At 42.0% G+C, this 27834-nt stretch overlaps 1 protein-coding gene across 1 annotated transcript in view; it reads right to left on the reverse strand.

Moving 5' to 3' along the window:
* Positions 1–463: 463 nt before the first annotated feature.
* Positions 464–27834, reverse strand: part of cUnh8orf34 (chromosome Un C8orf34 homolog) — a gene marked incomplete at its 5' end in the record, with an annotated part of 66070 nt that continues 38699 nt past the window's right edge. Inside the window, 6 exons of the mRNA XM_084565622.1 lie at positions 464–964; positions 5967–6063; positions 8858–9348; positions 13645–13771; positions 23603–23676; positions 23803–23888. Coding sequence (XP_084421748.1) covers positions 672–964; positions 5967–6063; positions 8858–9348; positions 13645–13771; positions 23603–23676; positions 23803–23888 — 1168 coding nt within the window. The 3' untranslated portion in view covers positions 464–671. The remainder of the gene's footprint in view (positions 965–5966; positions 6064–8857; positions 9349–13644; positions 13772–23602; positions 23677–23802; positions 23889–27834) is intronic.

Raw genomic sequence — 27834 nt, forward strand, 5'->3', positions numbered from 1 at the left:
AGTACAATGTCTAGGAAATATCTGTGAAAAAAGTATACAATCTTATTTTTTTTCATTCGTGTGAATTATAAAAATAACTGTCTGTGTACACATATTCAAAATGTCCAGTGGTTTGCATAATAGTTTGATTGGATCAGCGACTCTGGTCTTCATCACTATAGCCCTGTGAAAAATGAAAGACAAAAACATCAGTCTCCTAGAAACCAAAATCAGACACATTCAACCGCTAATAAGAATAATAACCGAGGCAATTACTATGAAACAGTCATTTAATATTTGAACATGTCATAGACAAACATGAGGTGGAAAATTGGGCTCGGTGGTTCCAATGACCATATTTCACAATGTGGGAGAGCTCTTGGAGAGCAGCGAGGTTTGAGTTTGGTTGCCGTGGCAATGCTCTGGTCTCTCTGATAGCCAAGCGGCAGCAGTCTGCTCTCAGATCTCCCTCCAGACTGGCACACTGACACTGGGAACTGTGGGCACCTCCAGAGCCACAAGAAGGAGAACCGCAGACAACCTCAAACCAGACAGACTTTCTCCTTCTCCCAAATGTTGACGCTGTGAGTTGACGCTGTCTGCTGCGTGTAAACTCAGAGCCCGAGTGACTTAATGGAACTGGGCAACAGTGTTCCCGTCTCCGCACACAGGCAGCCCCCGCCAATCACATTTCAGAGCCGCTGTGCCCTCCGTTTAGCCTGTGACGGTAATTGAATGGACCATAAATGAAGGTGGAGGCTCCTACAGTGAGTCGCCCATTGGTTGTTATTTGGGTAACATATTGTGGCTCTACGAATGAGGTCACCGACAGACACTGAGGCTCTGTCAGTTTGAGGCATGCTGCTTACAATAGCAGTGACCCAGATGATACAACATGTTATGAGTGTAGTTTGGCTTCGAAGCCTCTTACCGTTCAGATTCTCACCTGAAAACACAGATCTCTTATTGGCATCTCGTGAACCACCTGTGAAAGTAATGAACACCAAAATTAAAAGATGTAGGACAGCATGGTGACTCGATGTCTTGCTAAGAATTATATGAGAAGAGGAATATTCTCATTCTGTAGCTTTATGTTAAATGTGAAGCTACAAACAGGAGCTTGAGTTACATTTGTTTAATACAAAGCCTACTAGCACTTTTTTATGCTTCAATTTTTCCATGGGAACAACAAACATAATTGATTTACAATAGAATAGAATAGAATAAAATAGAACAGAACAGAATACAATGCAATGCAATACAATACAACACAATTGCAAAACACAACGCCCAATTTAAAAATATTAGAACAGTATAAGAAAATATAATCTAAATCTAAATTAGAATGAAGTGGAAACCTGCCAGTAAAAGCTCTACAGACCTACAGGAACCAAACCTACAGGAACCCAGAGCAACAGGGACCCAGATCTACAGGTACCCAGACCTACAGGAACCCAGATCTACAGGTACCCAAACCTACAGGAATCCAGAGCTACAGGGACCCAGATCTACAGGTACCCAGACCTACAGGAACCCAGAGCTACAGGGACCAGACTTACTGGAACCCAGATCTACAGGAACCAAGACCTACAGGAACCCAGATTTAAAGGGAGCAGGCCTACAGGAACCCAGACCTACAGGAACCCAGATCTATGGCTATCCACACCTTCAGGAACAGAGATCTACAGGAACAAGACCTACAGGAACCCAGATCTACAAGGACCTGACCTACAGGAACCCAGATCTATGACTATCCACACCTACAGGAACAAGACCTACAGGACCCCAGATATACAGGAATCAGACCTACAGGGACCAGACCTTCAGGAACCCAGATCTACTTGTTTTAATTGAAGCACTAAGGAAGCACTTTAAGAACTCTTAGAACTTTTTAGAACTACTACTATGTGATGAATGATGATATGTGGTATGCAGTGTGTGATTGTGCAGTGTGCCTGTGAAATATGTGTTGGTTGATTGTACAGTATGCGTGCTGCTTATGTTGTTGACTGTGTCTCTTGTCCCTTGAAATTTTGAAATAAGCTACTACAATGCGCCCTTTTAAATTGCCCCTTGGTGACAAATAAAGTGCTTTGAATTGAATTGAATTGAAGGACCTGACCTACGAGAACCAGACCTACAGGAACCCAGATCTATGGCTATCCACACCTACAGGAACAAGACCTACAGGACCCCCAGGTATACAGGAATCAGAGCTACAGGGACCAGACCTTCAGGAACCCAGATCTACAAGGACCTGACCTACAGGAACCAGACCTACAGGAACCCAGATCTATGGCTATCCAGACCTACAGGAACCAGACATACAGGAACTGAAATCTTCAGAAAGCAGACCTACAGGAACCCAGTATAAATATGAATATGAATATAAATATGACTGTGGAACAAAGAATATGACGGTCGAGTATACTGATATATACAGTGTTGTGCTAATTGTCATCCAGATATAGGTTATTCACAAATCAACAGCATGGTTACAATGTGAACTGTCGACGTGGTTCCGTGTCAGGCAGAGAGTGTCTAGGACTGATTTAGAGCAGCCACAGCTCTGGGGTAGAAACTGTTCTCCAGTCTGGCTGCGTGGGTGCAGATGGCTTTATAACATCTGCCTGACGGCAGCAGTTCTAGCAGGGGATGGCACGGGCGTGTAGGGTCCTCGCAGATGCCGGTCACTTTTCTGAAGCACCCGATGGCGTAGATCTCCTCCAGCGTGTGCACTTGACACAACACACTGATTTGTTAGCTAAATTCACACGTTACCGCTGCATATTTAACTGACAGGTGTGAGAGCGGTATCAGTCTTCTCATATAACTCTCAGAAAGAAAATGAAAATGAAAGAAAGTGCATCCTTAAGCTGATTCTCTCTACTAAAGCTTTTCCTAACATGTCAAAAACAACACCCTCTGCAATTATGAGTGATTTTTAGGTGGATAAATAACACAAAAGGACATTAAAAATACAGAATCTTATAAGCAATTCCATCAGTTATATATATAGATACATATATGCTCGCTGGAATATATACTATATGACACCCTGATTTATTTCAACATCATGCATACCATTCTGAGGACACAGAGACTTGAGAATTGATGAAAAAGGACTGACTTTCATCTCCGGTGTGGTTTGTGTGGTAGACGCATGGTGTAAGTTTACAGAATAACAGGAAATAGCGGTGGACTTCTAAGTTCAGACACATCTGCTGTGATATTTGGAAGACAACGTCACTGCGCTAATGATGTGAACCTGGACATGGACAGGCATCTATTTCTGTTTATGCACAGCAAGAAAGAATTCCTGAAGAAATCTAGTTTTGATTTGACAATGAAAAAAAATGTAGCAGTAGCAGGCAAAGGAGGACAAACTCGACTGTTACTTAGTTCCTTAGTTGTTTTTAGATGATCATGTTTTATCTTTGGCACAAACTGAGTGGTCCGTTGCCAGTGAGCTATTCAACTCTATTATTTATTTAATAGATCCAAAAATGACCCCGGAAAACACAGGAAAATCTGATTAAGGGGGCAAAAGTGCTTTCTGAAAACAATTTTAATGTCTTACCCTGACTAATACAATCACTCACATGCACACAAACACCAGATTTCAGTGAACAGTCCTGTGGGCCTTCTCTCACGCCAGAGAGTGCTTTGTCACGTCTTGTGGCTGTTGGGTCTCTTTTTCTCTGTCAGTCTCTCTCTCCCCCTTGTCTGAGCCACGTCTAATTCAATATGTGGTTCATATCCTCTCTCAACATGCCATTACCATTGCCAGGGCTTAGAGCAGGCCCCCAGGGGCCATTAGGAAAATGTATCCATTTATTGTGCAAGATACACATTTGGCAAAGCAACAAGCCTCCAGAGGAACTTGTCAGAAGGGTTATATTTCCATGTGACAACCATTTGCCTGCTTGATCTTTTGTTTGACTGGAATTCTAGTTTCATAACGTCAGGGAAAGCCGTCGCTTTGAGTCCCACGTGTAATTAATTTTCAGTTTGAGTAGCTGGTGGTGATTCTTTGTTTACTGAGAAAACAGGGCGAAGCTAATTTGAGTTCAGAGAATTCATTTTGAGAATTTATGGCGTATATTATTTTTGGACTCATTCATAAATTAACTTAAGGGATTGCATTTCAGGCAAAGTAGTGACAGGATGTAAATGTGGCAGCGTTGCTGTGATCCGGAGAAACAAGTGCTGGATGCAAGTACTGAAGATTTGATGTGTGTGAACAAACTGTAGTGTCTTGAATGGGAACATTCCCCAGAGGATGAGCCTTTCCTATTTTCAAAGCTTCCAATCTGTGTTCCAAAACACATCATTGTAGTTTACTGAGTTCATCCTTGTAGGTACTGAAAGGCCTCCAAACATTTATGAACAAATTACACCAATGATCATACAAAATATTTGGTACATGTGTATGCCTTTGAAGATTCTCAGTCATGCACATCATAGTAAACAAGCTGAAACGAGGGGATCTCGTAGAGTTTCCACTCATCCTGGTAGTTTCTGCAAATCTAAACAACTGGCGGAAGAAACACTTTCCTCTAAGTAGGGGTAAGTACCTGGCTCTTAACAGAACCTAGCCATGCAAGCTTCTGATGGGCAACACCCACACATGTCCATATTTAATCCCAAATCCAAACCGGTCCTTTAGAACTGAAGAAGCTACTTGGATGAGTGGCGTAATGTCTTCAAGAAAGTCTCCCAGTTGCCCTTTGTTTCAGCTTGTTTTCTGGAGATGCATGTGTCACGTTTTGGCGCTTAAATGAACTCGGCTTAACTGACTACACAAGCAACAAGTTATATGAACCCATTGATCCGTATCTCAAAAGCCAAGGAACAGGCTCTACAAACGACTGAGTGGATTTTTATGGTCCAACAAGCATCGGCCGTAATGTTTTCAGTGGGAACGTTCATGTCTCCCCAGAGGATGAACCTCTCCCATTTAAGAACACTTCAAAAGCGTTCAGTTTGTGGCCGTATAATAAACTTCGCACACAATATATCACGGATTAGAAATGCTGTCATTTAATTCATTGTCATTAAATTTGCAGCATGTATTCAGGCTTCCAAGGAGATTAACCCTTTTGGTCTTATTGACTCTATTACACTTCAAAGGCTCTGAATGGCAGAATGACAAAACTCTCCAAGCAGTATTTTGGCAATATATGGCTTAAAACGACTTGTTCTGCAGAGATATACATTATAATGTTTAGATAAGTTATTTTTCATCCAGAGCAGCTACAGTAGTAAATTATTAGCAGCGTCTCAGAGGGCCTGAGAAGTTTAGCCATGTGTTAACCAGTGTTAAGACAGCATAAATGTGACAGTTTTTTAGAGGATCGTCATGGATTGAGAACTACTTAGTTTCACTCTGGCGGCCTCTGACTAATATCAAACCATACCGCCACATATATTTATTAGATTTATGGGCCAGAACATTCAAGGAGGTCTGATCTAATTCTGTCATGTTCAAAGCCAGAGTTATACGCTGCACTGTGTCCCAGCCAGGCCATTACTATGGCTGGATTTACGGCGTTCAAGCAAGAACCGTTCATGTCTATCGACTGGATCTTCATAGTAATATATCTCTTACATGATGCCAGGACAGGAAACTTTACATGACAACACCCCCCACCCCAGTCCCCCCTTTCAGAAGCCCTCCAGGATTTCACCCAGGGGTGAAATATGGAAATTTTCCTTCTGCTTCACTTCAGAATTTTACAAGAAATACTTCTCTATTGCCACTTTAATGCAGCAGTAATTCAATGTGGTAACCTCACGTCTCGCGAAGAAATAAAAAAGCTCAGGGAAGGTAAAAACATTAGAGGGGGCTGATTTGTGAGCTGTGGAAGTGAACTGTGAAGATTTCTCTGGTGACAGGAACCTGAATCAACAGATGATAAACAATCCGAGAGTTTAAAAAAAGAAGCAAACGAGTGAAGGAAGGAAGAGCTAGGTAGGTCACTTACTCCTATCCTGTTCCGGAGGCTCCAGGATGTCACTGTCTGTGTCGCTGGGAATATGCCAAGGCTGCCTGATGGCCTGCAACTGCTGGTAGAACTCATCCTGAGATGGAAAAACAGAACATAACAAAACAGAGAAGATGGAATAAGTTGGAAATAACCTATTCTTGAGCAGAGCAAAAAGGAGATGGAAAGACACTTAACTGACCGGTCTATTTAACTGCTTGTTGCTATACAAACACAGTTATATTCATGAAGTGAATTAATTGAAAACATGCCTACAATACAATACATAATACATCTTCTCTTGATCCTGTTCCAGTGCTGCTACATTTAATTTCATTGTAGCTTGTATTGGCTCCATAAAAAAAAAAAAAAAACAAGTAAACGGTCAATAATATTTCCAAAATTCAAAAATAAAAATTAAACTGAAGATATAAATATAAATGGCCTTGTATTATATAGTGCTTCTCTAACTACTGGTACTCAAAGTGCTTTACAGTCGTGACAAATCTACACATTTGTTCACACAAGCACTCACAAGCACTTGGAGAAACTCAGGATTCAAGGACCACTGAAAGGAGAAGTGAATAACATTGACCGTCTTGTGACAATCCAATGTTCTGCTGGGAAACTTTTGGACCTGGCATTCGTGTGGATGTTACTTAGATATGTAGCACCCACTTAGACCAGACCAGGCACCCCACCCCATAGCAATGACACTTGCCAGACACCACAGGACACCCTCAGAAGGCCCATGTCCATTCTCTGATGAGTCACAACTGTTTTGGAGACACAAGGAAGACCTGACAAATTTGTCGGATCGGTGTACACATACGTCTCAGACTTTGCAGTAGTGTCAGGAAAACTGCCTCCAGCTGACAAACACACACCAGTAAATGGAATGGAATGGACATAGAGATAGCGGACTCTTATAAGGACCTGGGTGTTGATCTGAACACAATACTGGAGTGGACTGATCATGTTAGGGCACTTCATAAGAAAGGCCAGAGCAGACTCCTCCTGCTGGAGAATGATAGCAAAGCTGTCATCCCTGATGGAAAACCAATCCCACCCCCTTCATGGCGCTATAACAGCACTGGGCAGCGTTTTTCAGCAGACGACTGCTTCACCCGTGCTGTGTGAAGGAGCGTTACCGCAGGACCTTCCTTCCTGCTGCTGTGAAGCTCTACAACCAAGCCTGCTCCCAATATTTTTTGTATTTATGTGTGCACTGTCATTTAAACTGTATGCTGCTGCAACACAGCAAATGTCCTCACTGTGTGATACACAAAAGAATTATCTTATCTTATCTTGTCTTATCACAAGCACATCTGGGTGGATTTTCATGGTCCAGAGAGAATCATGTAATATTTTTAAAGCGAACATTTGTCTTTTTCCCAGAGGATGAACCCTTTCCACTTTAAACACTTCATGAGCTTTCCATCTGCAGCCAAATGATAAACCTTGTACACAATATGCCATGATTTAGTAACACTGGTATTTAATTAGTTTTCATAAAAAACTGCAGAGCACACTCATGGCTCCAATGAGATAACCCCTACTGGTGTGACTCACCGTCAAGTACTCCTTTTTAAGACGTCTTTCTTGTATACATTTCTAAGAATGGAAAATTTCTCAGCTGTCCAACAAACAGTATTTGTATACCACTGCAAATAGTACACATAAGGGGAGTAAGACAAGAAAACCACAATCTGTTTTACTTCTAGTTAAGTCTCTTTCCAGTATTTAAAGAGGCTTCCCTTACTTTCCTACCAGGTCTCACTTTGAGGCCTCAGCCTTTCTACATAGGACCAGGTGGCCTCAATAAAAGCAGACTGGGTGCACTAGTGTTTTGGTTAATGTCACTAGGTGTCAAATGGCGTAACTGTCAAAGAGTATACAAAGGGACTGTAAAATTCCCGCCCAGCATTAATAAAGCCTTCAAAAAAAAAAAAGGCTCATATTTAACGGCGCTGCTGTTAAGTAGATCATGAAAGGAGTATAAGAAAGAAATCCTACCCTTTTATGCCAGACCCGTTTTTCCACAGTGAAATGACATCCTACTGTACGGACCTCCATGACTCTGCGCTAAACCCCCCACGAAGAGTGTGTGCGTTTGTTAGAAGGGTTCACACGTGTGACATTGTGTGTTCTGTTACTCTTTCTCATGATCTTCCTGTGTGAAGGCTCTCGTGTTCTACAGCCAGCTTTATATCTTTTGGACACGCAGCACACAGGTCCGTGACCCAGAGTTTATGACAGTTTTATCCCATGTTTTACGCAGTGCGGGCACACTTGATCTATTTCATTGCTGGGTAAATCTCACATGTAAAATACAATATGTAGAAACTGATGCTGGATCATAGGCTTTGGAAGACACGGTTTCCATTAAAGAAATTTCTCTTATTTGCTTTCTTTCCAAATGCTGGATGAGAAGATCCATTCCATTCTCCTGACTGCACTTTAAATTTGGAGCTACAGCGAGGAGGCCGTTAGCTTTGCTCCACATAAAGACAAAAACAGAAAGACTGGCTGTGTCTAAAGGTAAAACTAATATACAAAGACTTAACAATCTGTGGTTCTAAGTGCAGGACTTGTTGAGTGTCTTTCCCAAGAGCCTAGCGGAGTTTTGCCTCGACTGAGTCCAAGAAGTCAAAAATGATCCTACTCATGACACAGTGTATATTAACAAAACGTCATTTTAATACTTTACAGACTTAAAATACTGTGTAATGTGTTAACTGGCCTTAAGAGGTGCTGGAAGGCGGATATTTTTTTCTTTGGACAGGGCTAAGTTGCCCTTTCTTCCAGTTTCCATGGAGATGCTGCCACTATGCAACACAATCTACTCCTCAGTGATCAGCTTAAAAAAGTGCCTGAGCGTGGAGTCTTACCTCAGACAGATAGGCCCGTAGGCTGGCACCAAGGCTGTCGGTAGTGCTTAGTCCTGGAGGGGTGAGCAGCGGCCTGGGATGCATTGGCTGACTTGTGGGTGTCACAGGGCGGCTCCGCGACCTCCTGAAGGTCACCTCTTTATGAGATCCAGGGTTAAAGCTGGAGCGTGTCAGTAAACTATTTGGGGTCATGGGCCTGCTGGGTGTTCTGGGCGTTTGAGTCCTGCTCCCAGGGTTGCTGGGAGATTGAGTCCGACCCATGACCAGGGTGGTGGGCTTGGGGCTAAGCAAAGGGAGGCCCACACCACAAGGCTTGCCTGAGAGGCTGGCAGCTGGAGACTGGGGCCTGGAGACAAGGCTGGGGAGAGGAAGCGTGTCAGGTAGCGTCCTGTGGCGCAGAGGGGTGTGGAGTAGGCTACTGTGCGGGTTATTGGAGCCCCGAGTTGTCATCTTTCCTACTTCTGCCAGCTTGGCCAGATCCTTTTCAACCTCTGGAGAAAAAAAAGAAGATAATGCAAGTTAACATCCAAAGGTCACACTTTAACTTTTAAGGGAGTTGGTATAGTTTCCTCATTCAAATCTATTAATTCACACATTTAAATGACAACACTCAAAACTCTAGTGCGTACTTGACGATGCCTGTAAACTTTAAAAACCCAACATACGGCCAAGCTTACTTCTGATTAGGCTGTGTTATGATGAGGCTAGTGTACATCCCAAGAGAGTGATGATTCACAAACTTTACTGAGCATTAAAGTGGGCGAGACTGCTTGGTTTAATCCTCCTTCTGGGCAATGATGACAATATTTATAGACCCTATAAACTGTGGTAAATCCAGTTTCCTCTCAGTCGCAGGTTGATATAGTACGGCACAGTAATATTTTTTTCCCCATCTGTGACGAAAACACATTTGTTTGCCTCTCTGGTAGTCTCAAAAACAGCCCTGTTTGCAAAAGGCGTGACCCTGCCAACTCCTGTGATCAACATCTGGGTCATTTTTTCCGTGTTTTATACTTTGTTCCAAAATCTTGGCAGAGGGTATTCAACAAACCAGTCTGGGAGTTATCATTTGAGAGGCATAATTTCTGCAATGACTCACCGGAGGGGAGTGCGTCTGGAGGACTGTATATACGTGACGTTACACAAATAACAAAAGGAAGCACGACAAGTATTTCACAAACATCGTCTTCCTTGTTTTTCGAGCTAATGGAGTTTTGCTTTTACACAAACAACATATTTCCATGCAAAAAAAAATAAATGAAAAATATGAAACACATGACTCTGCTCACCGACAAATATGTATTTATTACGCAGAGCAGAAAAAGTAAATTCAGTTTCGGGTCATTCACTTTGTTCAAAACTCATTCCAGATGGATTTCTGTAACATCCTTCGGGGATTAAATACATTGAATTCTCATAATTAGATTGTTGTTTCTGTACTTCTGCAACTCCGACTGTATAGAAGTCAACTGTTAGATGGGAGTGATCCAACGCAGAGCACCCGCTGCTTGGAGCATTTCTGATGTGCTCAATAACTTGCATCTGTACCGCATGACATTGTGCCTGTGTTGCTTTAACCCTAACACATTCGACACATGTGATATGTCTAAATAATAAGAGAAAATTGGAGGCAAAACCTACAATTTGGTCTTTTCTGTTTGTTTTTGGCTCTGTAGGGCGTATCATGACGTCAGCTTTCGACAATGGTATGTTTGCAAACACACGTAAAGGAGCACCGCTATCAAGCTCCTAGCCTGCACAGACAGCCAGGTCGTGACCAGAAGGCCCATAGACGTCAGGAGGGCAGTGAATAAATAAGAAAAGAAACGGTGTGAAGTGACGTTCCACATATTATGATTTCCCGGTTGTAAACCCACCCACACCATGTCCACTATGACTGGTGTTATTATTATATCGCACTGTAAACAGGATATGTTCATTAGCAATCTGTTCCCATGAAGCTGATAGTTCCATCTCAAGTTATTTACCAGAATAATGATAAACACCATATGTCTCTGTTGTGCAAATCTTTCCTCCTTCCATAAATGGCAGCTGCACTCGTGATTTTATCGTAAGCCAGTAGCTTCCCCTCACTTCCTGGCATTAAAGAGTAGCCTATCAGAAGCAGTTTGAATTGGAAATCTTTAAACACGGGAGTACTACGAGCTATCTCACAGACACTAATACGTAATGACAGCCCCTGAAGATCAAACACATGACATCAAAATCCACGTGGTATGATGAGTTTTCATCCAAAAGTTGAGTCAAAAGAACAGCAGGGGGAAAAAAAAAAGGGAGAAAGTGAGACAGAGGAACACAGAGAGAAGGAGACAGGAAGAAACAGAAACAGATCTAATCAATTAAAGCCTTTGATCAACAAGCAGTTGCACGTGGTGAGAGAATACACGGCCACAGCACGCTATATAACCATCCAGAACTTGTGCAATCTTTATTGGGTCCCTCCTTTGAAAATAAACATGCGCAGTAATGACATGTCATTTGTCTGCAGCCTTACAACTTGCAATATGCTGCTTGCCTGAATAAATTAAAATAGCACGCGCTGTCCTTGAAGGGATGAACATGGAAATAAATATCATTAGGCTAGAAATACACAATCCGACCACAGTGTTACTAAAAAGCCTCAATGTTTTTTGTTTTTTTTTTAAATGGCAAAGGTGGCGTTGAAATTTTAGACAGATTCTTTTGCACTCTGGAGAGATATTCCTGGCTATAAACTAGACAACTTGTCTTTTACGCGAGCCAAAGTCTTTATTAATTACGGATGTACTCAGCAGTTTGGGAGGCTTAGTGAAATGGAAAAAGAGGTTCAAACCAAGCAGCAGCTTTGAGGCCTGAAAACGAAGGCTAAGCAAAGTGACAAAACCTGCAGTTCCTCAAATAACCATTTGATGCTGGCTCCAAACATGAGTCAAACCTGTGGACTGTGTAAGGTCAAAGCAAGGCCAAACTTTACAACACAAATTTAAAAAAACGTTTACAGGCTGGTCCAACAAACACTTTTGGTCTAGCTTATCAGGTATATAATGTTGTAAATGGTGAACAGCTTCATAACTGGTCTTTAGGAATCCTATGGGTGACGTCATGGAGGGTCTGTCCATCTTTATATACAGTCACTGGATAAAACATGCTCATATTCCTAATACATATTGTACGAGCAACAATATGGACATCTTTGAAGCTAATACTTACTTAAGGGAAAGTGGAATATGCTTGAGCAATCGTTTCTATGTACATGTACACCGATCAGCCACAACATTAAAACCACTGACAGGAGAAGTGAATAACATTGACCATCTTGTGACAATCCAATGTTCTGTTGGAAAACTTTTGGACCTGGCATTCATGTGGATGTTACTTAGACATGTAGCACCCACCTAGACCAGACCAGGTACCCCCACCCCATAGCAATGACACTCCTTGATGGCAGCAGCCATCCCCAGCAGGATGCAGCCTGACACAGACACAAAAACGGCTTAGGAACAACTCAGGAAACACAAAGAACAGCACGAGGTGTTGACCTGGCCTCCAAATTCACATTCATATCTGTGGGATGATCCACAGAGGCCCCTCCCCTCAACTCATAGGACCCAAAGGCCCCCACTAACAACATATTGTTGCCAAACACCACAGGTCACCCTCAGAAGGCCCATGTCCATTTTCTGATGAGTCACAAATGCTTTGGAGGCACAAGGGAGGCCTACACAATATTAGGAAGGTGGTCATAATGTTATGCCTGATCGGTGTATATGTATATGTGCATGTATATGTAAAGTAAAAAGTAGGGTTCTGGCTCATATTATGGAAAGTATTAGCATCTACTTTCAGTAACTCAGCACAGAAATAAGCTAGAAATCAATATCATCTGTAACCTCTGTGGAGAAAGTTAGCATATTGTCAATATAAATATTTCTTTTAAAGAAACAACATGTTGCTTGGTTCTGTAGGTGACTAATGCTTTTTAGTGCGAATGAGCAGATGAGCCGGGTCGACCACTGCAGCCGGGCTGACAGAAACAGGTTCACATGGTGAAACCAATGTGCTTCAAATAACTCTGGTATGTGGCGGCATGTACGAGGTCTTAACACACTGTGACGCTGTCAAACAGAGTGGGAGGACATGCATAAACAAACAAGTGCGCAACACATGATGGCAAATGGCACCGTTCCCTCTGGCCTCGACCCCAGGCTTTCATCTGATTCATAAGCCAATACTTACTTGATCTTCGTGACAACAAAAGCAGTCTCTGAGTCACCAAGACATCACATATATCAAAGATGAGCCTTCTCGGGGTACGGTGGGAATAATCATTTCCAAATTGCCACACAGTTTTGTCAGACAAGATCTGTCTCCAGCACAGCCGCGTTTCGATCAGCTCCAAATGACTCAGCAGAGCTAGTGAGGGGCACTGAGTGAACCTGTCAACACCGGGGCTAAGATCAATTCCCGGCATGTGGAAATTATTTTTAATTAATTTCTCCATTTAGTCTTGACACATTTTAGAAGGAAGCTTAGTTTTTAATTAAGCAAGAAAATCCTTTGGCCCAAAGCTGCACATTCTTTGGCTGGACTCTCCCCCTCCCATTCCTGGAGTGCTGTATGAACCCCTTTCAATTTCACAAGTGCGTGTGTATGTCTTCCATTCATTTACCCATACAATTAATCATCAAAGACATTAACATATAGACAGACAAACTCACACAAAGTCCCAGCACATACATACCCCACAGAAAACACACATACACACCAACGTACACAGAGCTGCCTACCAGCGAGCTGTTTGCCCATGTTCTCCAGCTCTTTGGAAAAGAGGGAGTCGCCCAGTAGCAGGCCCGTCTGCCCGACAGAGCTCCCACCTCTCACAGCCTTCAGATCAGCCTCCCAGACAGCCTGACGCTAGTTAGCAAAGAGAACAGAAAGAGAGAGAACGTCACATTAGAAGAAAGAGCCTTCAATTAACTCCTTATATAATTTTCAGCTATTGCTGGAAATATCCGAGCCATATCTGCTGGAAAAAAAAGAGCCAATTATTATTTTATGGGCTTTAGAAAAACACTAGAAACCACAGCAAGTGTAGATGAAAGCATACAGCACGGAGTGCAGTCTGTTAAGTGAATGTGGTGCTCTAGACAGTCAGTAGTGGTTCAGGGCATTTTTGTATAACTATCAGTAAATCCATAGGATCTTGTAGACACACTCGTCTGTTGGCTAACAGCCTGGCAGCAGCAAATCTTTTGCCGGCAGTTAAGGAACAATAAATCAGCCATTTTGAACAGTTCGCTGAGCTCACACAATATTTACAAAAACAAAGATGATCATATTCCAAAGGAGCTGAAAGACAAAACAACATGTCTAAAAAAGCAGATTGGACCACTCATGCAGCCTGTTTTGCTGCTACCATTCCTGGCCAAGTGTATGATTTGGAAAGGGACTTGTTAGACAGACTGAGCTTTGCCAAGTCTTGTAATGGCAGCCAGCCTAATCCTCCTATTTATTCCTTTGATAGGACACAAGTGGCCAGATGATCTGTTAAGCCAGTGGACCAAGTGCCCACAAGCTCCAAGCACAGGTGAGAAATAAAATCTGTCAGCCTTAATTCCACCTCCTGTAAGTTCGGCTTGCACAAGATAAGTTATGATACCTCTGATGCCAGCACTTACATCATTTGATGTGCTAAGCACTTAAAGAGGGACAGAGCTGACTTCACAAAGTTCTGACGCAGACTATGGTTCTGGAACATCAGGTGATATACATATAGAGTAGTCTTCCAACACTGTTTAAAGACAATCCTGGGATATACAGTGTAAAGCCAGACTGACTCATCTCCTGTGCAATATCTCAAAAGTATTAAGTTATTTAATACTATATCATCTTATACATCGTATTACATTTATGTTGAAGTGTAGGGTTTTTCATTTTATGGGTATGCCCAACTTTATAGCAGAAATAAAGATGTTTAAAGCCTGATTTTGGTCTCTATAGCTAACTTCCACATTCATGACAACTACAGTATATGACGGGTGAATATTTATAGAGCTCACCCATAACAATTACATCAGATATCAAAATTATGCATAAATAAGAGCTTCGATGCATTGAGTGACAGCTGTGTGTCCTCCCTGGTTGCTAGTTGTCAAACACTACCTCTTCGCTAATTTTTGAACTAGCCAGGAATTAGGAGGAGTCAGGCCAAGATGTCAAAATGGTAGTGACACCACAGTGACTTCAAACCCGCTCTTTATCAGTGGTAAACACTCAGCTGTCTGCATTTTTTTTCCCTATGTTGCAGTTGTATCAACACAGCAGCTCTTGGTAAGACACTGCCTGGAAGTAAGTAGGTATAGGAACAGCAGTACCACCAATGACAGAAGGTGAAGAGCAACATTGCACTGAAAAACAGACGGCTACAGTAAGTGCTTTTGACTTAGCCCCTGGATTGTCAGTGGAAACTGGTGTTTCAGTGACCGCTCAGGAAGCATGAAGGACAGTGGATGAAGTCAACCTTTATGGCCAGCATTCAAGTAGAAAACCGTTGCAAAATGGCACCAAACTGCCAAGATTAAAGTTGCCAAAGAATAGGGGAAAAAAAGCCTGGTGTACTGGCAGCACATTCTTCGGTTGGAGAAAACCAAAATGAATGTGTTTGGATTAGATGGGGTCCAGCATGATTGTTACTGACCTGGTCATGAGTACCGCAGTGACTATGTTAAACACGAAGGTATGAGTTTACTGATATGGGGCTGAATGAGGGCAACATGTGGAGAAGATAAGACACTATGAATGCAAGTCTGTAACGCTTCAAACACTGAATGAAAAGATGACTCTCTGCCTCAAGAATCTTGACAGGACATAACAATGAACTCAAACACACGCACCAACAATCAATGTCTAAAGAAGAAAACTATGGCCTGGGCCATAGACTGTATATACATATGGACAATGCATTCCCATTTGCTTGCATTGGCTAAACTGAGGCTAGTTTCCAGGGATTACGGGTCGCACAATCTTGCGAGTTTAGAGCCAGAGTTTGCACAGTATGGTCCAAGAGTGGAGAATTTTTTTTTGTTTTTTTTGTTTTTTTTTCCAACTCTTGCAGTCCCACGGGACACTTAATGGAGCAGTTGGCATGGCAGTAACTGTTAGTCATCATGATGTCACATCCAGTTTCTATAGAGCCAAATAACTAATTTAAACGAAACTTGGACACTTGTGTATGAATCAGTATTATATTATCTACCTAAAATGACAGAAACCATTCTTAAAAAATTATTTTTTTTTAAAATTGACGTGTACTTTAATGTTTTAGGTCGGCCAAAGCCAATTCACTAACATGGAAGAGGAGGAGGAGCTTATGACCTATACTGCAGCCAGTCACCAGGGGGAGCTCTACTTGATTTAGTGTCACTTTTGAGGAGCTGTTCTGTTCACCTGTGAAGAATGGCTTCGTAAAAGATATCCTTCAAAATAAAGGCCCAAATCTGATTTTACATGAGATTAAACTTCACAAGTGTAACATAAAATAATTATTCTGATTTATATAATATGGTTGTGAAAGGCACAGGGTTGTTCTCAGTTTTGTTTAATACTGCCTGAAAAGTCTATTTTCAAAGAGGCGGTTTAGTGAAAAACAAGAGCAGTCACTCCCCTGTGACAAATGACAGAACATGATTCTCAGGGGCTATGGCGCTGATCTTCATGCTCGTCAGTTACATGAGGCGTTCTGTGGCAGGAGAACCACAACGCCACAAGCCAATCCTTAATTACAGCCTTCATAAAGTAGCATGGCGGGCTGAACATTACAACCGAATCCCCTCCCCAGCCTTATTTCTTTCTCTTTGGTGGTATCTCCTCAAATCCAACAAGATGACATCATCCAGTCCCCCTCTTGGTCTGGGTCTTCTCAGTTCTGGCAAACAAGGCCACCAACAGATAAACTTCAAATTTCATAAACAGATTTTTATATAATATTCATTGGACCCTGAGTCATTAACATTTTAGGATGTCGCAGCAACATTTCTTAAAGGAATCCAGATTTCACGTTGATTAAATTAAAGATGAGATTTATCACGGTCCCTTGAAAGGCCGCTTCATAAGAGCAGTTGATATACAGTACATCTATTTACTATTACCACCAATACCCACATGATAACATCTGCACTGAGCTCTAAAGCGCCTCTGTCCACTATAATCAGGACCATGTATCCTGGAGAGCGTACGCCAGGCCTGGTGGTACTGTACGCTCACCAAGACCATGCAAACAAACAGGATCTGCTGAGTCTGCAAGCAATTCAGATCAATAATCAGACATTACATTCAAAATGTTATTTCCTTGAGTCTGGAAGATGTTAGCGAGCATCTAGAAAACAATATGTGTAAAACAAAAATGCTGAAAAGTCATTATAAATGGACTTCATTACATGATGAAAAAACACAATGAAGTGATGAAAAGCAATATCAGTAGTAATGATATAAGGCAGTGTTAGTCCTTATCAGAAATAATGTATGACATGAGAACTTTCTTTTGCCGCTTTGTTTTGATGCTTTCATTCTTTAATCTACACAGAGAATGAATGTCGTATCGTCTACAAAGCAAGGAGCGGCTGTGACATCGCAATGACTTATGAGTATATTAATGTCAGCGAGGCAAAACCCAAACCTCCCGCCATTAGAGGAGGGGGAAGCCCCTCTGGTGATGCTTCTGCCCAACTTTACAAACACGGATCTCGTTTCTCGGGAAAATTGATTCCACGTTTGCGAGCAGACAAGACAGAGAAAGATTTGAGGATGGAAGTCTAGAGTTAAATATTTTATAGCCTGCATGTGTGCAGCTATACGTGTGTGGTCAGCGGTAATAATCGCCCACGATCTGGGGCCTGGTCCAACGTGGCCCTCCACACAACAAGGACTGCTGTGTGCACGCAGTCACAGACCTCAGACATGGTTGGGCTGAGTTGGAGGTTTGAGCCTACTGCTGGTTTCGCAAAACACAATTGATGGACTCTTGTTGTGGTCAGGCCTGGGCTGCATAGGAACCAGAACACACACAACACACACAGCCATGCAGCAGCAGCAGCAGCACAATAACACATAGGTGAACAGCATATGTGATTTTCCGCATTATTTTAGGCTGTTAATTGTGCTTTTCTGTTTGTTTTTCCCCCTCATTTGGGCTTGAACGTAACAATAAAAATTTACTAGGCCAGACAAGAGTCAGACTATATCGTATTTTAATGCGCCCTTGTTTAAATTCCAAAAACATCTAAAACGTGACAATCAGATTCAAAGCCAGGACTATTTAGATAGACTCAAGATGGGTTGACGTCTCAGTGAAGAAGAAAAACAATCCTTAAATATTGGAAAATAGAGTTTGTCAGCATAAGGATTTCATTGTGTGAGATAGGGGACTCCACAAGCACCGTAGCAGTGGATTGTTTTTACTCTAAACAAACAGGTCTTAGATTTTTACTGATGATCAAATGTGCAGAGAGAGATTATTTCTCTTTATAGCACATGATCAGAGGTTTCTCTTATAAAATAGTTTTCTTGTTTAAAATGTGTCCAGCTGTAAGGCAGACAAACATCATGATGTATTCCTGGGCTACGCGAGCGAGACAATAGAAAGGCAGAAAAACTAAAATGTCACAAACTCAAATCCAAAAACGGACTGATTAAACAAACTAAACATCACTGGAGCCAACGAGAAACAGTGTTTTCCATGAAACTGACTTCGCTGTTGTGGCTTGGCCTCGGCGGCGTAGCTATGGGAGGATACGGGATGTGAGAGGTAACACTTTTAATGAATTCCTGTTGTTTTGGCTCACAGCAGCATCACCTAATGGATTTTATGGACTTGTATACGGGGCTCAGAGGCTCACCGGCCCAACCACTGCCAAGAGCAAACAGGATATTGACAATAACACAGTTAGACTTTTATTCAAGCATTCCAAAGACAGGTTACGTGACATACTGCCCTCAGTCATAGAAAAAAAAAAATAAAAAAAAGCCTAACAGAGAAATCTAAGTGTCAATAGATGTTAATAAGTGTTGAATTGCAGTTAGTCTGAAACTATAATCTAGAACATAAACGTAGGTGAAACAGCTCCAAGCATCTGCAGAAACAAGTTGGAAGTTTTTTTAACTTTGAAAAAGATTTAAAATATAATTAATTCAAAAATGTGAAAATCTGTCTCTACAATATAACTTTGTAACACTTTATTCATAGTAATTTTCCAAAGCTGCAAAATAATTATTTCCATTAAAAACATGTATTATAAAAAAGATAAAAGAGCTTTGAAAGATGTTTTTGCACTGTTTTTGCACTGTTACTCAGCAGGGGTTGAACGACTTCGACTAATACGTATGTGGCGAAAGTCGAGTCGACGTGGACTAGTCGATGACGTCACACATAGTAGAAAGTAATGCTTTGCAACAATGAAATCTACCTGAATACATACTGTTGCGTTTCACACAAAATAAGCTACGGAGGCTTTTCTGCAAGGTAAACACCGTCAGTCTGACACTGTCAATCCTTGTTTTTGCATGTACATAAATAAAAAAAAAATCACTGAAATTTCTTGTACAAAGCAGTAGATGTAGAGGAAACACTTGAGATCTGACACCAGAATATTGTTAGAATTACAGTAGCCATATTACCTAATGATACAAAAATGTTAATTTCCAATAATTTGTGCTTTGTGCATGTATGTTTCAGCTTCTGTAAGGCGTAACCGCCTAACTTCTGGAACCACGGTCCAGGAAACTGACTCAGCTATCAAAAGATGGTTTCATTTGGCTCCAGACAGAGATGGTGGCAGAATGGAGAGGATAAAGCGAAAGCAGGGAATGGACAGCACCACAGCTTAAACTCATGCTGAGAGTGGGGAGAATCCTGTTTATCCTGTTATCCGGTTTATGGACTCAGATAGTGTTCAGGAAAGTGTAGAATCCTGGTTAAAGGGCTGAAAGTTTTTTAAATTTGTTAAATGTTCAAACACTCAATGTTAAATGTGCAGGTGTGCATGCGTACGGTGTGCGCTGACACGACTTAAAAATAAAGAAACATTTGCTTATAATACTGTACTATTTTTTTACCACTTATTTTCAGAAGTGGTTCCTGACATCAGCCTTAATTAAACCTTAACTCAGCCACTTAATTTATGTGCCATATTTGATCCAGACTGATTGAACACAGACTGGCATGTCTTCCTCCATTGAAGTCCAGCTTTGGATCCCATTTCTGAAGCAGCCTGGTGGATACCTCATCATCAAACTGGAGAAAAGAAAGAAATCGTGGCAGACTACCTCTGATGGTATATTATTGACCGCAACTCATCTGTAATTGACAGGTAAGATCATATTTTTAATGATAAGATTTTCTTCCCATGATTTTTTTTGTTTGAAATGCGTCATTGCAATATGCGACTCTCGCTTGTCAAAAGACAAACAAACAAAAAAAAAACACACGCTCTACAACCACAGCAACTTACTCAACTGACAGAACACAACAGAACTGAAGAGAAGCACATGAGCTTATGAATGTTGTGAGCTTCAGATAGGCTATGTTTAGCCTATAGCTCGGTACCGTCAATAGCGTTTAATAGTACTTCAGAGCGTGTTGTGAGATTGTAGCCGGGATAAAAAAGCGGTACATCTTTTCCTTTTCTGCGTACTGCAGCTAAAGGTCTAATAACTTGATGATTTGCAGGATCTTCCTCTCTATTACCACAGGTCAAGTTGTTAATTGACTGCCGCTGACAGGATATGGACCGTTCCTCTGTTAGCGTTAGCAGAGGTCTTTCCACATGAGTGTGCATTGCAGCAGTACTTCTGTTGTATTTCAGGACTGACTTACATATTCTGCATGTCACGGTAGAATGGACTTCATCTTTAGTGAAGTATTTCCACACACTTGATGAGCCGCTGCTAGATTTGGCTGCAATGACCCACTGGGCTCCTACCTAGGAGATGTCTGTGTTGCTATTGTCACTTGATCGGCGACTAGTCACCTTCCTGTTTAAAGCATCATGGCACGGCAGTGAAGTCGACTAGCCGACGAGACGGTACAACCCCTATTACTAAGTGGTAAGCTATTTAAAATTTCAGTCAGAGTTAACCTGTTTATTATTGTACACTACAAATGCATGTGCACTTTACTTAATTAGTTAACTCGAAAAATGATTTCAATAAACCCAGAACAACTGTATTTAACTTGATTGAACATATATCTTATTCAGTTTATAGCAATCTTTGACTTAGATGTTCTGAATGAGCATTTTGCGTTCACAGCCAATACCTGCCAGTGTCTGTGTTCATCCATGTCGACCCTGACCATCAAAGAACACACTTTATTATTGAAATGATTGTGCAACTTTGCTAAATGACTATGTGAATAAATCTTTACCTAGTTACACAGCCAAGTGTTATTATTACATGTAATATGTACTTATCCTTAGTTGGTCTAAGTGTAATGTAATGTTGAATATCTTAAACATAAATTTAATATAACTGCACTCAATGGGAAACGCAAGATACATATGTCAAAGGTCAACCATTAGTACATTAACTATTACTCTGTGACTCCACAGAGGTTTCCATGTGGAAAACTCAAGAAATTGCTTGTCAGAAAATCACTGTTCCCCCAGATAGCCCGTTGTAATCTAACAACAATTTAGCTGAAAATCTAAAAATCCCCAACAACATTTTAGAGGAGAAAAACAGCGCTATATAGCAGCCAGTGCTGCGAGATGTGCTCAGAGGATAACCATGCATGCGTAACCGTGGAGGTGCGGGGAGCCGACTGGTGCCAAATATAAAAAGCCATACAGTGTATCAACTGCCAAAGTTCCCCTGGAAACAAAAATAAACCGCCGTAACGGCTCTGCTTTGTATCACGCATGGAGCATTGCATCACACTAATTATCTTATTCCTCCCATACAAATGAACAGTTTCCCCCGGCAGATTTTACGACGGTAACACACCACACCACTCACCAGAGCTAAATTTGATTAAAACATATCGCTTAACACTTACAAAGGACACTGTAGGAGCATTTCTTGGGGGAACTTGCTCTGGCTATTGCTTTAGGAAAGTATTTGTCTTTATGGGGCAATTATCACCTAAAGGAGCTGGCAGAGGCAGGGGGCCTGTCGGACTAATAATGATAACCATTAACAGTGTTTACTTTCCAACATCACCAGGCCTTTACTGCCCAAACCAGGGCAGTCTATGATACAAGGCATACATTATTTATGAGGAGTCGTAAATATGCTAATAATGAAATATTATTTCAAACTTTTAAACTTCTCATTTTTATATATATGGTTGCGTATACATAAATAGAATCTGTGGCCAAACATCAGGATGTTTTACTAAACAATAAGTTAATTTATTTCTCACACTGTATGACTTCCACCATTGTGTCCCTTCCTCCCAAATAAACCCATAAAAGCATTACATTTTTTTCCATACTGTTCAGTGATTGTGGCCCACGAGCCCCTGAAGGACAGTTAAACTCACGAGCTGTAACAAGCTGCATGTGCCTTTCAAAGGGAGCCAAACATGAGCAATTAAGCACAAAACAACCACATTAGCTACAGGAGGTGACAGGAGATATTTGCACTTGCAGTTTCCACATGTGACACATTAGTACATTGTTCTTCAGTGTGCCAGAAAAATCGCAAACCTCTCAAGATGCCGTGTGGCGCGTGGGGAGATGTGAGCGCTTAAATCTTCCATATAAGAGAGAGAACACACAAAGAGGGAAGATAAATTGGTCAATTTAAATCTCCGAGATCCATAAGAGGGTATTCCGTATTATTTGTGGTCAAGCCTCAGCTGTTTAACGGCTTTTATGAGCGCATGTCAAAAAGCCTATTTGTAAAAATCAGGGACTTAGTACGAGAATGGCGTTTTGATGTTAAGGTCACAGTGTCTCTAATTTCAGGATTGCGGTTATTATATTTGGCCTAATCCATCAGATCTCCGACTACCGCTTTGGTCCTGCCGTCTCGAGAAGTCTGCTCCCAGTTAGTCTGGAGCCACTCTGCATCTGCTCCACACACGGAGCAATGCCTCGGCTCCAAACCCCCGTTCTTTCTTTAAAAAAGAAGTGCAGTAAAAATCCTTGTCTAACACTTAGATTGGGCAATTATACATATATAAAAAAAAAGGTATTGGCTTTTTTTTTTTTTTTTTTTGGAGGGTAATTATACAAAGGTACAGGCGTCTTAGCTGAGCGCTTTATTAACAGCACGTGAGTGTCTGCCTTCGTCTGAGTCTGGTGTGTGCCACATAAGGTCCGCTATAGATTTCTCCCCCGAAGCATGTGGGGTTTATCACGCAATCTTTCCATTGAGCGTAACTGTGTGCGCTCCTATCCCCAATAAATACTTTCGAGCTATTGTACAAAACATCTAAATCACGCTCAATTGCTGTATTAATTTCACACATTCATTTATTCCTTTCAGATTGCACACAAGTTGCCTGAGAGGTAAGCAAAGTGATACAGGGTGATATCTAATTGGGTATCGCTTGTTTAGCTCTGTTGTGTAAGCTAAAATGCCCGCATGAATCCGGATCGGTTTTGCTCGCCACTGTTAACAAGAGGCTTGAGGTGGTTTCTCGCTCGCTCTCACACAATAGAAGCTGAGGAGGAGAGAGCGACGTGGTAATTGATGGCTGTAAATTGATCTTAATTGTTCTGTGATGGATGTAGGGAGGACACTTACAGAGCCTGACACTTGAGATAAGGCCTCGCATTCCTGCAGTCGTCCCGCCACTGTGTCCACCCCGGGCAATGGGGCTGCTCCAAACAATGCGCACAAACAAGGAAGAAGAAGGAGGAAAAAGCAGAGTGTCAGACCACAAAAATGCAAAAAAGATGCAACCTTAAAGTATTTTGAGAATGAGCTGTGTTTGTGCAACTCACAGGAGATGTCAGGTACAGCTTGTTCAGATATGTGAGGCCTGAGCTCCTCTTCAGATCTGCTGTCCGATAAAGTGTCCCCTTGCAACCTAGAAACAACACGTAACACATATAAACTACTGTACACACCGAGGAAGGAATACTAATCTCCGAAATCAGCAGAATTCAGCCACAACACTGTAATGCATGTTTGGAAACTGAATGAAAAGACAAGTCTCTATCGGAGCGATGACGAAGACGGAGAGGAAGCGTTTATAATCTCTTCCTCTCCAAAATCTGGGATGCTGAGAAGGAGGGCACAGCAGGGTCAGTTTTTATCTTGTCGTCATCTCCTCTTACTGAAATGAAATGCTTTCCTTCACATGAAAATATAATAATGCACTTGTGTGGACAGCATCTGCTTTTACTGAAAAAAAATCAAACTGAAAAATTGGCACGCAGATTAAATCATTTGGTTACTGTTCTTTATCATAGTGTGTTCCAAGCCCCTATAGCTGTTTTCAAAGATATCTGTTTGGACTGAAATGGAAGTGGGTCTGAGAGATTTGGCTGATCTCCTAACGTACTAAAAGACTTAAGTTTTCCTAAGACGGTAAAGTACACTGTGGGTGAAAGACAAACAGTGACCGAACTCCCTTTTCACCGGGAAGATAAATCTGCTACACGTGGCTTTCTGCTGCATTTCTACTCTACTACGAGCTAATTCACACACTCTGGAATTAAACACGTTTATTTTTCTAAGGCATAATTTTAACAACTGTAAATCACACCACAGATTAACTGTAATTACACACTGCCTTAGCTCCAAATTCCTTCACTGCATGCTATTTCCATGTCATCAGCGCAGCCATTAGCTGAAGACAAGGTTTACGCTTTTATGGCACAGCTGCATTCTCAGCCGTAGGGCCTCTTCTACCTCTACCGTGAGGCTAAAAAGCAGAAGACGGCATTTTCAAGTGTATTCCGTTTCTTTCCCTCTTTATTTATCCCTCTCTTCGTCTCCCTCTCTCTTTAATGGTCTTTATAAGGCCATTAAAAGTACCCAAGATGACTATCACAAGGCCTGCCCATTCTCTGAACAAAAGCTGCTCAAAGCCGCAAGTCTTCACTGCCATTCCCTCAGTACATTCCTGATATGAAAGCAATTAATTTAATGAGAAGTACAAGCCCCAAAGAGGTTTGTGGAGATCTATCCGTTTCCTAGGACGAGACTGCCAGCATCTCCGAGACCATGCCCAAGATCTGGGATGCGTTTGCACACAGGAGGTTTTGTGGCAGGAGCGTGCAGCCATTAAACGAACTATCGGGCACATGAGGGAGGTGGATGAAATGTTAGTGTGACCACAGCTTCAGCCCGAAAGACAGAGACATGGCCACAACACACAGGCCACACAGCACTTTACACTTCAACCAACCAGCAGAGAGCCAGAGGAAGCAGAGTGTTTCCTGACCTGCCGCTGCTTGTTAGGAGCCACACAGGCTGACTGGTGTGTTTTGGTGGTGAGGACAGAAGGGAAGGAAATGGACAGCGGGAAGGTGCCTAACAAGCCTGGGATTGGTCTAAAATTGGGTCAAAAAGGAAAAGATACCACCAAGCAATATTTGCCTAAATTATGGGGTCGGAAATAGCACAATATTTTAACATAGTGGTTTCTGCATAAACTGTAATTTGTTTACGTCCTACCTCTTTAGAACTGCAGTTATTAAATGGATCTTGATTACGTAGTGAACTAAAGGAGTTCGTCTGGAAGTTAACACAAACCTTTCTGGGTTTGAACAGAGCTGTCACCTTCCCACTGTGGGCGTGAAAGTAAGAGTCACCTTTGCTTGGCTTCGGGTGGTTCGTACTCGGTATGCTGCATGCTTGGTAAGTCGTTCAGTCTTGTTTGCTTAGACGACTAGATGGAATGAATACACTGTACATGTGTTTAAACAGTGCACAGAATGGTGGACCTCACTGACCTGTGAACTCACAGGTAGAAAAAAAAAAAAAAGGAGCTAAGCTGTAATGTATTTGCCGAAGGTTCGACGGGCATGCAAGGAATGGTCCAACTTGGGCCAGTGTTGGCTGTTCCATGCAGAGCCAAGCGAACCAGAATCCACTTTATCTTTTCAACTTCCCACTAAACAAAAAAAAAAGAAATCTCCGTACCCAGTGTAAGGTCACATCTGTACAGTAGCGGGGTCTCCTGGTGTGAAGCACAAGGCAACATGTGTTTCTCAAGGAGTATGTTTCAAGATTGGCCCCATGCTGAGCTACATCTGAAAGGTGTTTCTGGGAATCCCATTAAGAGACAGTGCTAATGCACATAGCATAAGATGTCTGTCAGGATTACCCCTCTCAAAACTGCTCTCTGACCTCTGCCTCTGCTGCCTTCTCTTCCATGCACTCTGCGCTGATGCGTGCAAGGACACGCATGAACATGTTTTATGAGCAGACCCATGAATATCTGTGTCTGTGCACGCATGACCTCCCGCACAACCCTGATTTCAGAATTCTGTGTTTTCAGAATAGCACAAAAGGCATACCATGCGTGCAATCCCTTTCCAGCTTACTGATCTGTTTATGGCCCTACACTACCCCAAAATTTCTCTGAAAGACCACGGCTCCTTTGCCAATAAAAGTTGGGAAAGATCTGGTGGTCGGGGTAAAGAGGACGAGGCAAGAATTTGGCCTGAACCAGCAGGAGAGAGGAAGATGGAGAAGGAGAACAGATGTCTGACATTTCAGTCAAGGAAAAAAAAAGTCCTCACGAGATGCCAAAAATGACTCCAGATACAGATGTTGCATTGCTCTGCCACTGATTCTACCAAAGGACGAAAGGTATAAACAATTTGCTTAAAAACATCAAGTCGATAAACTGCCAACAAAAATCCAGCGATAGCATTCACCCTCCTGCAGAACCTCTGACAACATCCCGCAGCCTGTGCGTGGAACGAAAACTGATAAGACGCACGAATGAAAGAAGAGTAGGAAAAAAACAAAATCCAAACCCCAAACAGTGGAGGCGGTGCAGGCAGATGTGTGCCTGGCGTCTCGTCAAGAAGATACCCGGTTATCTTTGACTGGCATCAGGGAAAAGCTTTGCCCACACCTGTCTATGGTATCGCACCCAGCCCTAAAGAAATCTAAGCTGAAGGCTGATGTTGCGCATCAGTGGAAACAGGAAATGTGACAGAAGAGAAAAAAAGTGATAAAGAAGAAAAGGGTGATAATGGAGATGATGGAGAGCTGATTAGAGAAAACAAGTAACACTGGAATGGAAGATATGATATTATTCTCTGCTACAAACGCAGAATGTAAGGTGGGGCACTATGAAGAGTTGCTTTGTTGCTTGAGAGTTGTTATTGGGTTTGCATTGTAAATTGGAAGATTCTTTAGTTCATATGTTTGCACGCATTAATTCATTTATTCAACTTTTGTAAAGGTTGGGAAAGGTTGCGGGGGCGCTGGAGCCTATCCCAGTTGTCATCAAACGAGAGGCAGGGTACACCCTGGACAGGTCTCCAGTCTATCACATGGCTAACACAGAGAGACAGACAACCAATTTAGAATCACCAATTAGAATCAGCCAATAGTGATTGTCCAAAAACAGTAGGAGGAAACTAGAGTACCCTGAGAGAACCCACGCCAGACACAGGGAGAAAATGCAAACTCCACACAGAAAGGCCCCAGTTGGCCTGGATGTTTGCACACAGTTTTGGTAGATTCCATTTGAACAGAGAAGTCTCAATTTCCGTATTTTGAGTAGGAAATGACCACTTTTCCCATAAACCTAACCCTAACCCTAACACCTAACCCTAATCCAAACATCTAACCCTAACCGAACAAGTCATATTTGTGAAGCTGAAAGCCTGACAAACTTCACCAGCTCACAATATGACTGCTCCATGCAACAAAAGTAGTACAAGCTGACGTAATGTATGTGTTTCCGTGTATTTGGGTTTTACAGCGTCCGTACACACAAAATCCGACAATAAGTACAACAAACAAAGGTTAACCTGCCTAGTGAGCAAACCCCACTGTGTTGTATC

Source organism: Chelon labrosus (assembly GCF_963514085.1).
Source record: "Chelon labrosus genome assembly, chromosome: 18".
Taxonomy (NCBI): domain Eukaryota; kingdom Metazoa; phylum Chordata; class Actinopteri; order Mugiliformes; family Mugilidae; genus Chelon; species Chelon labrosus.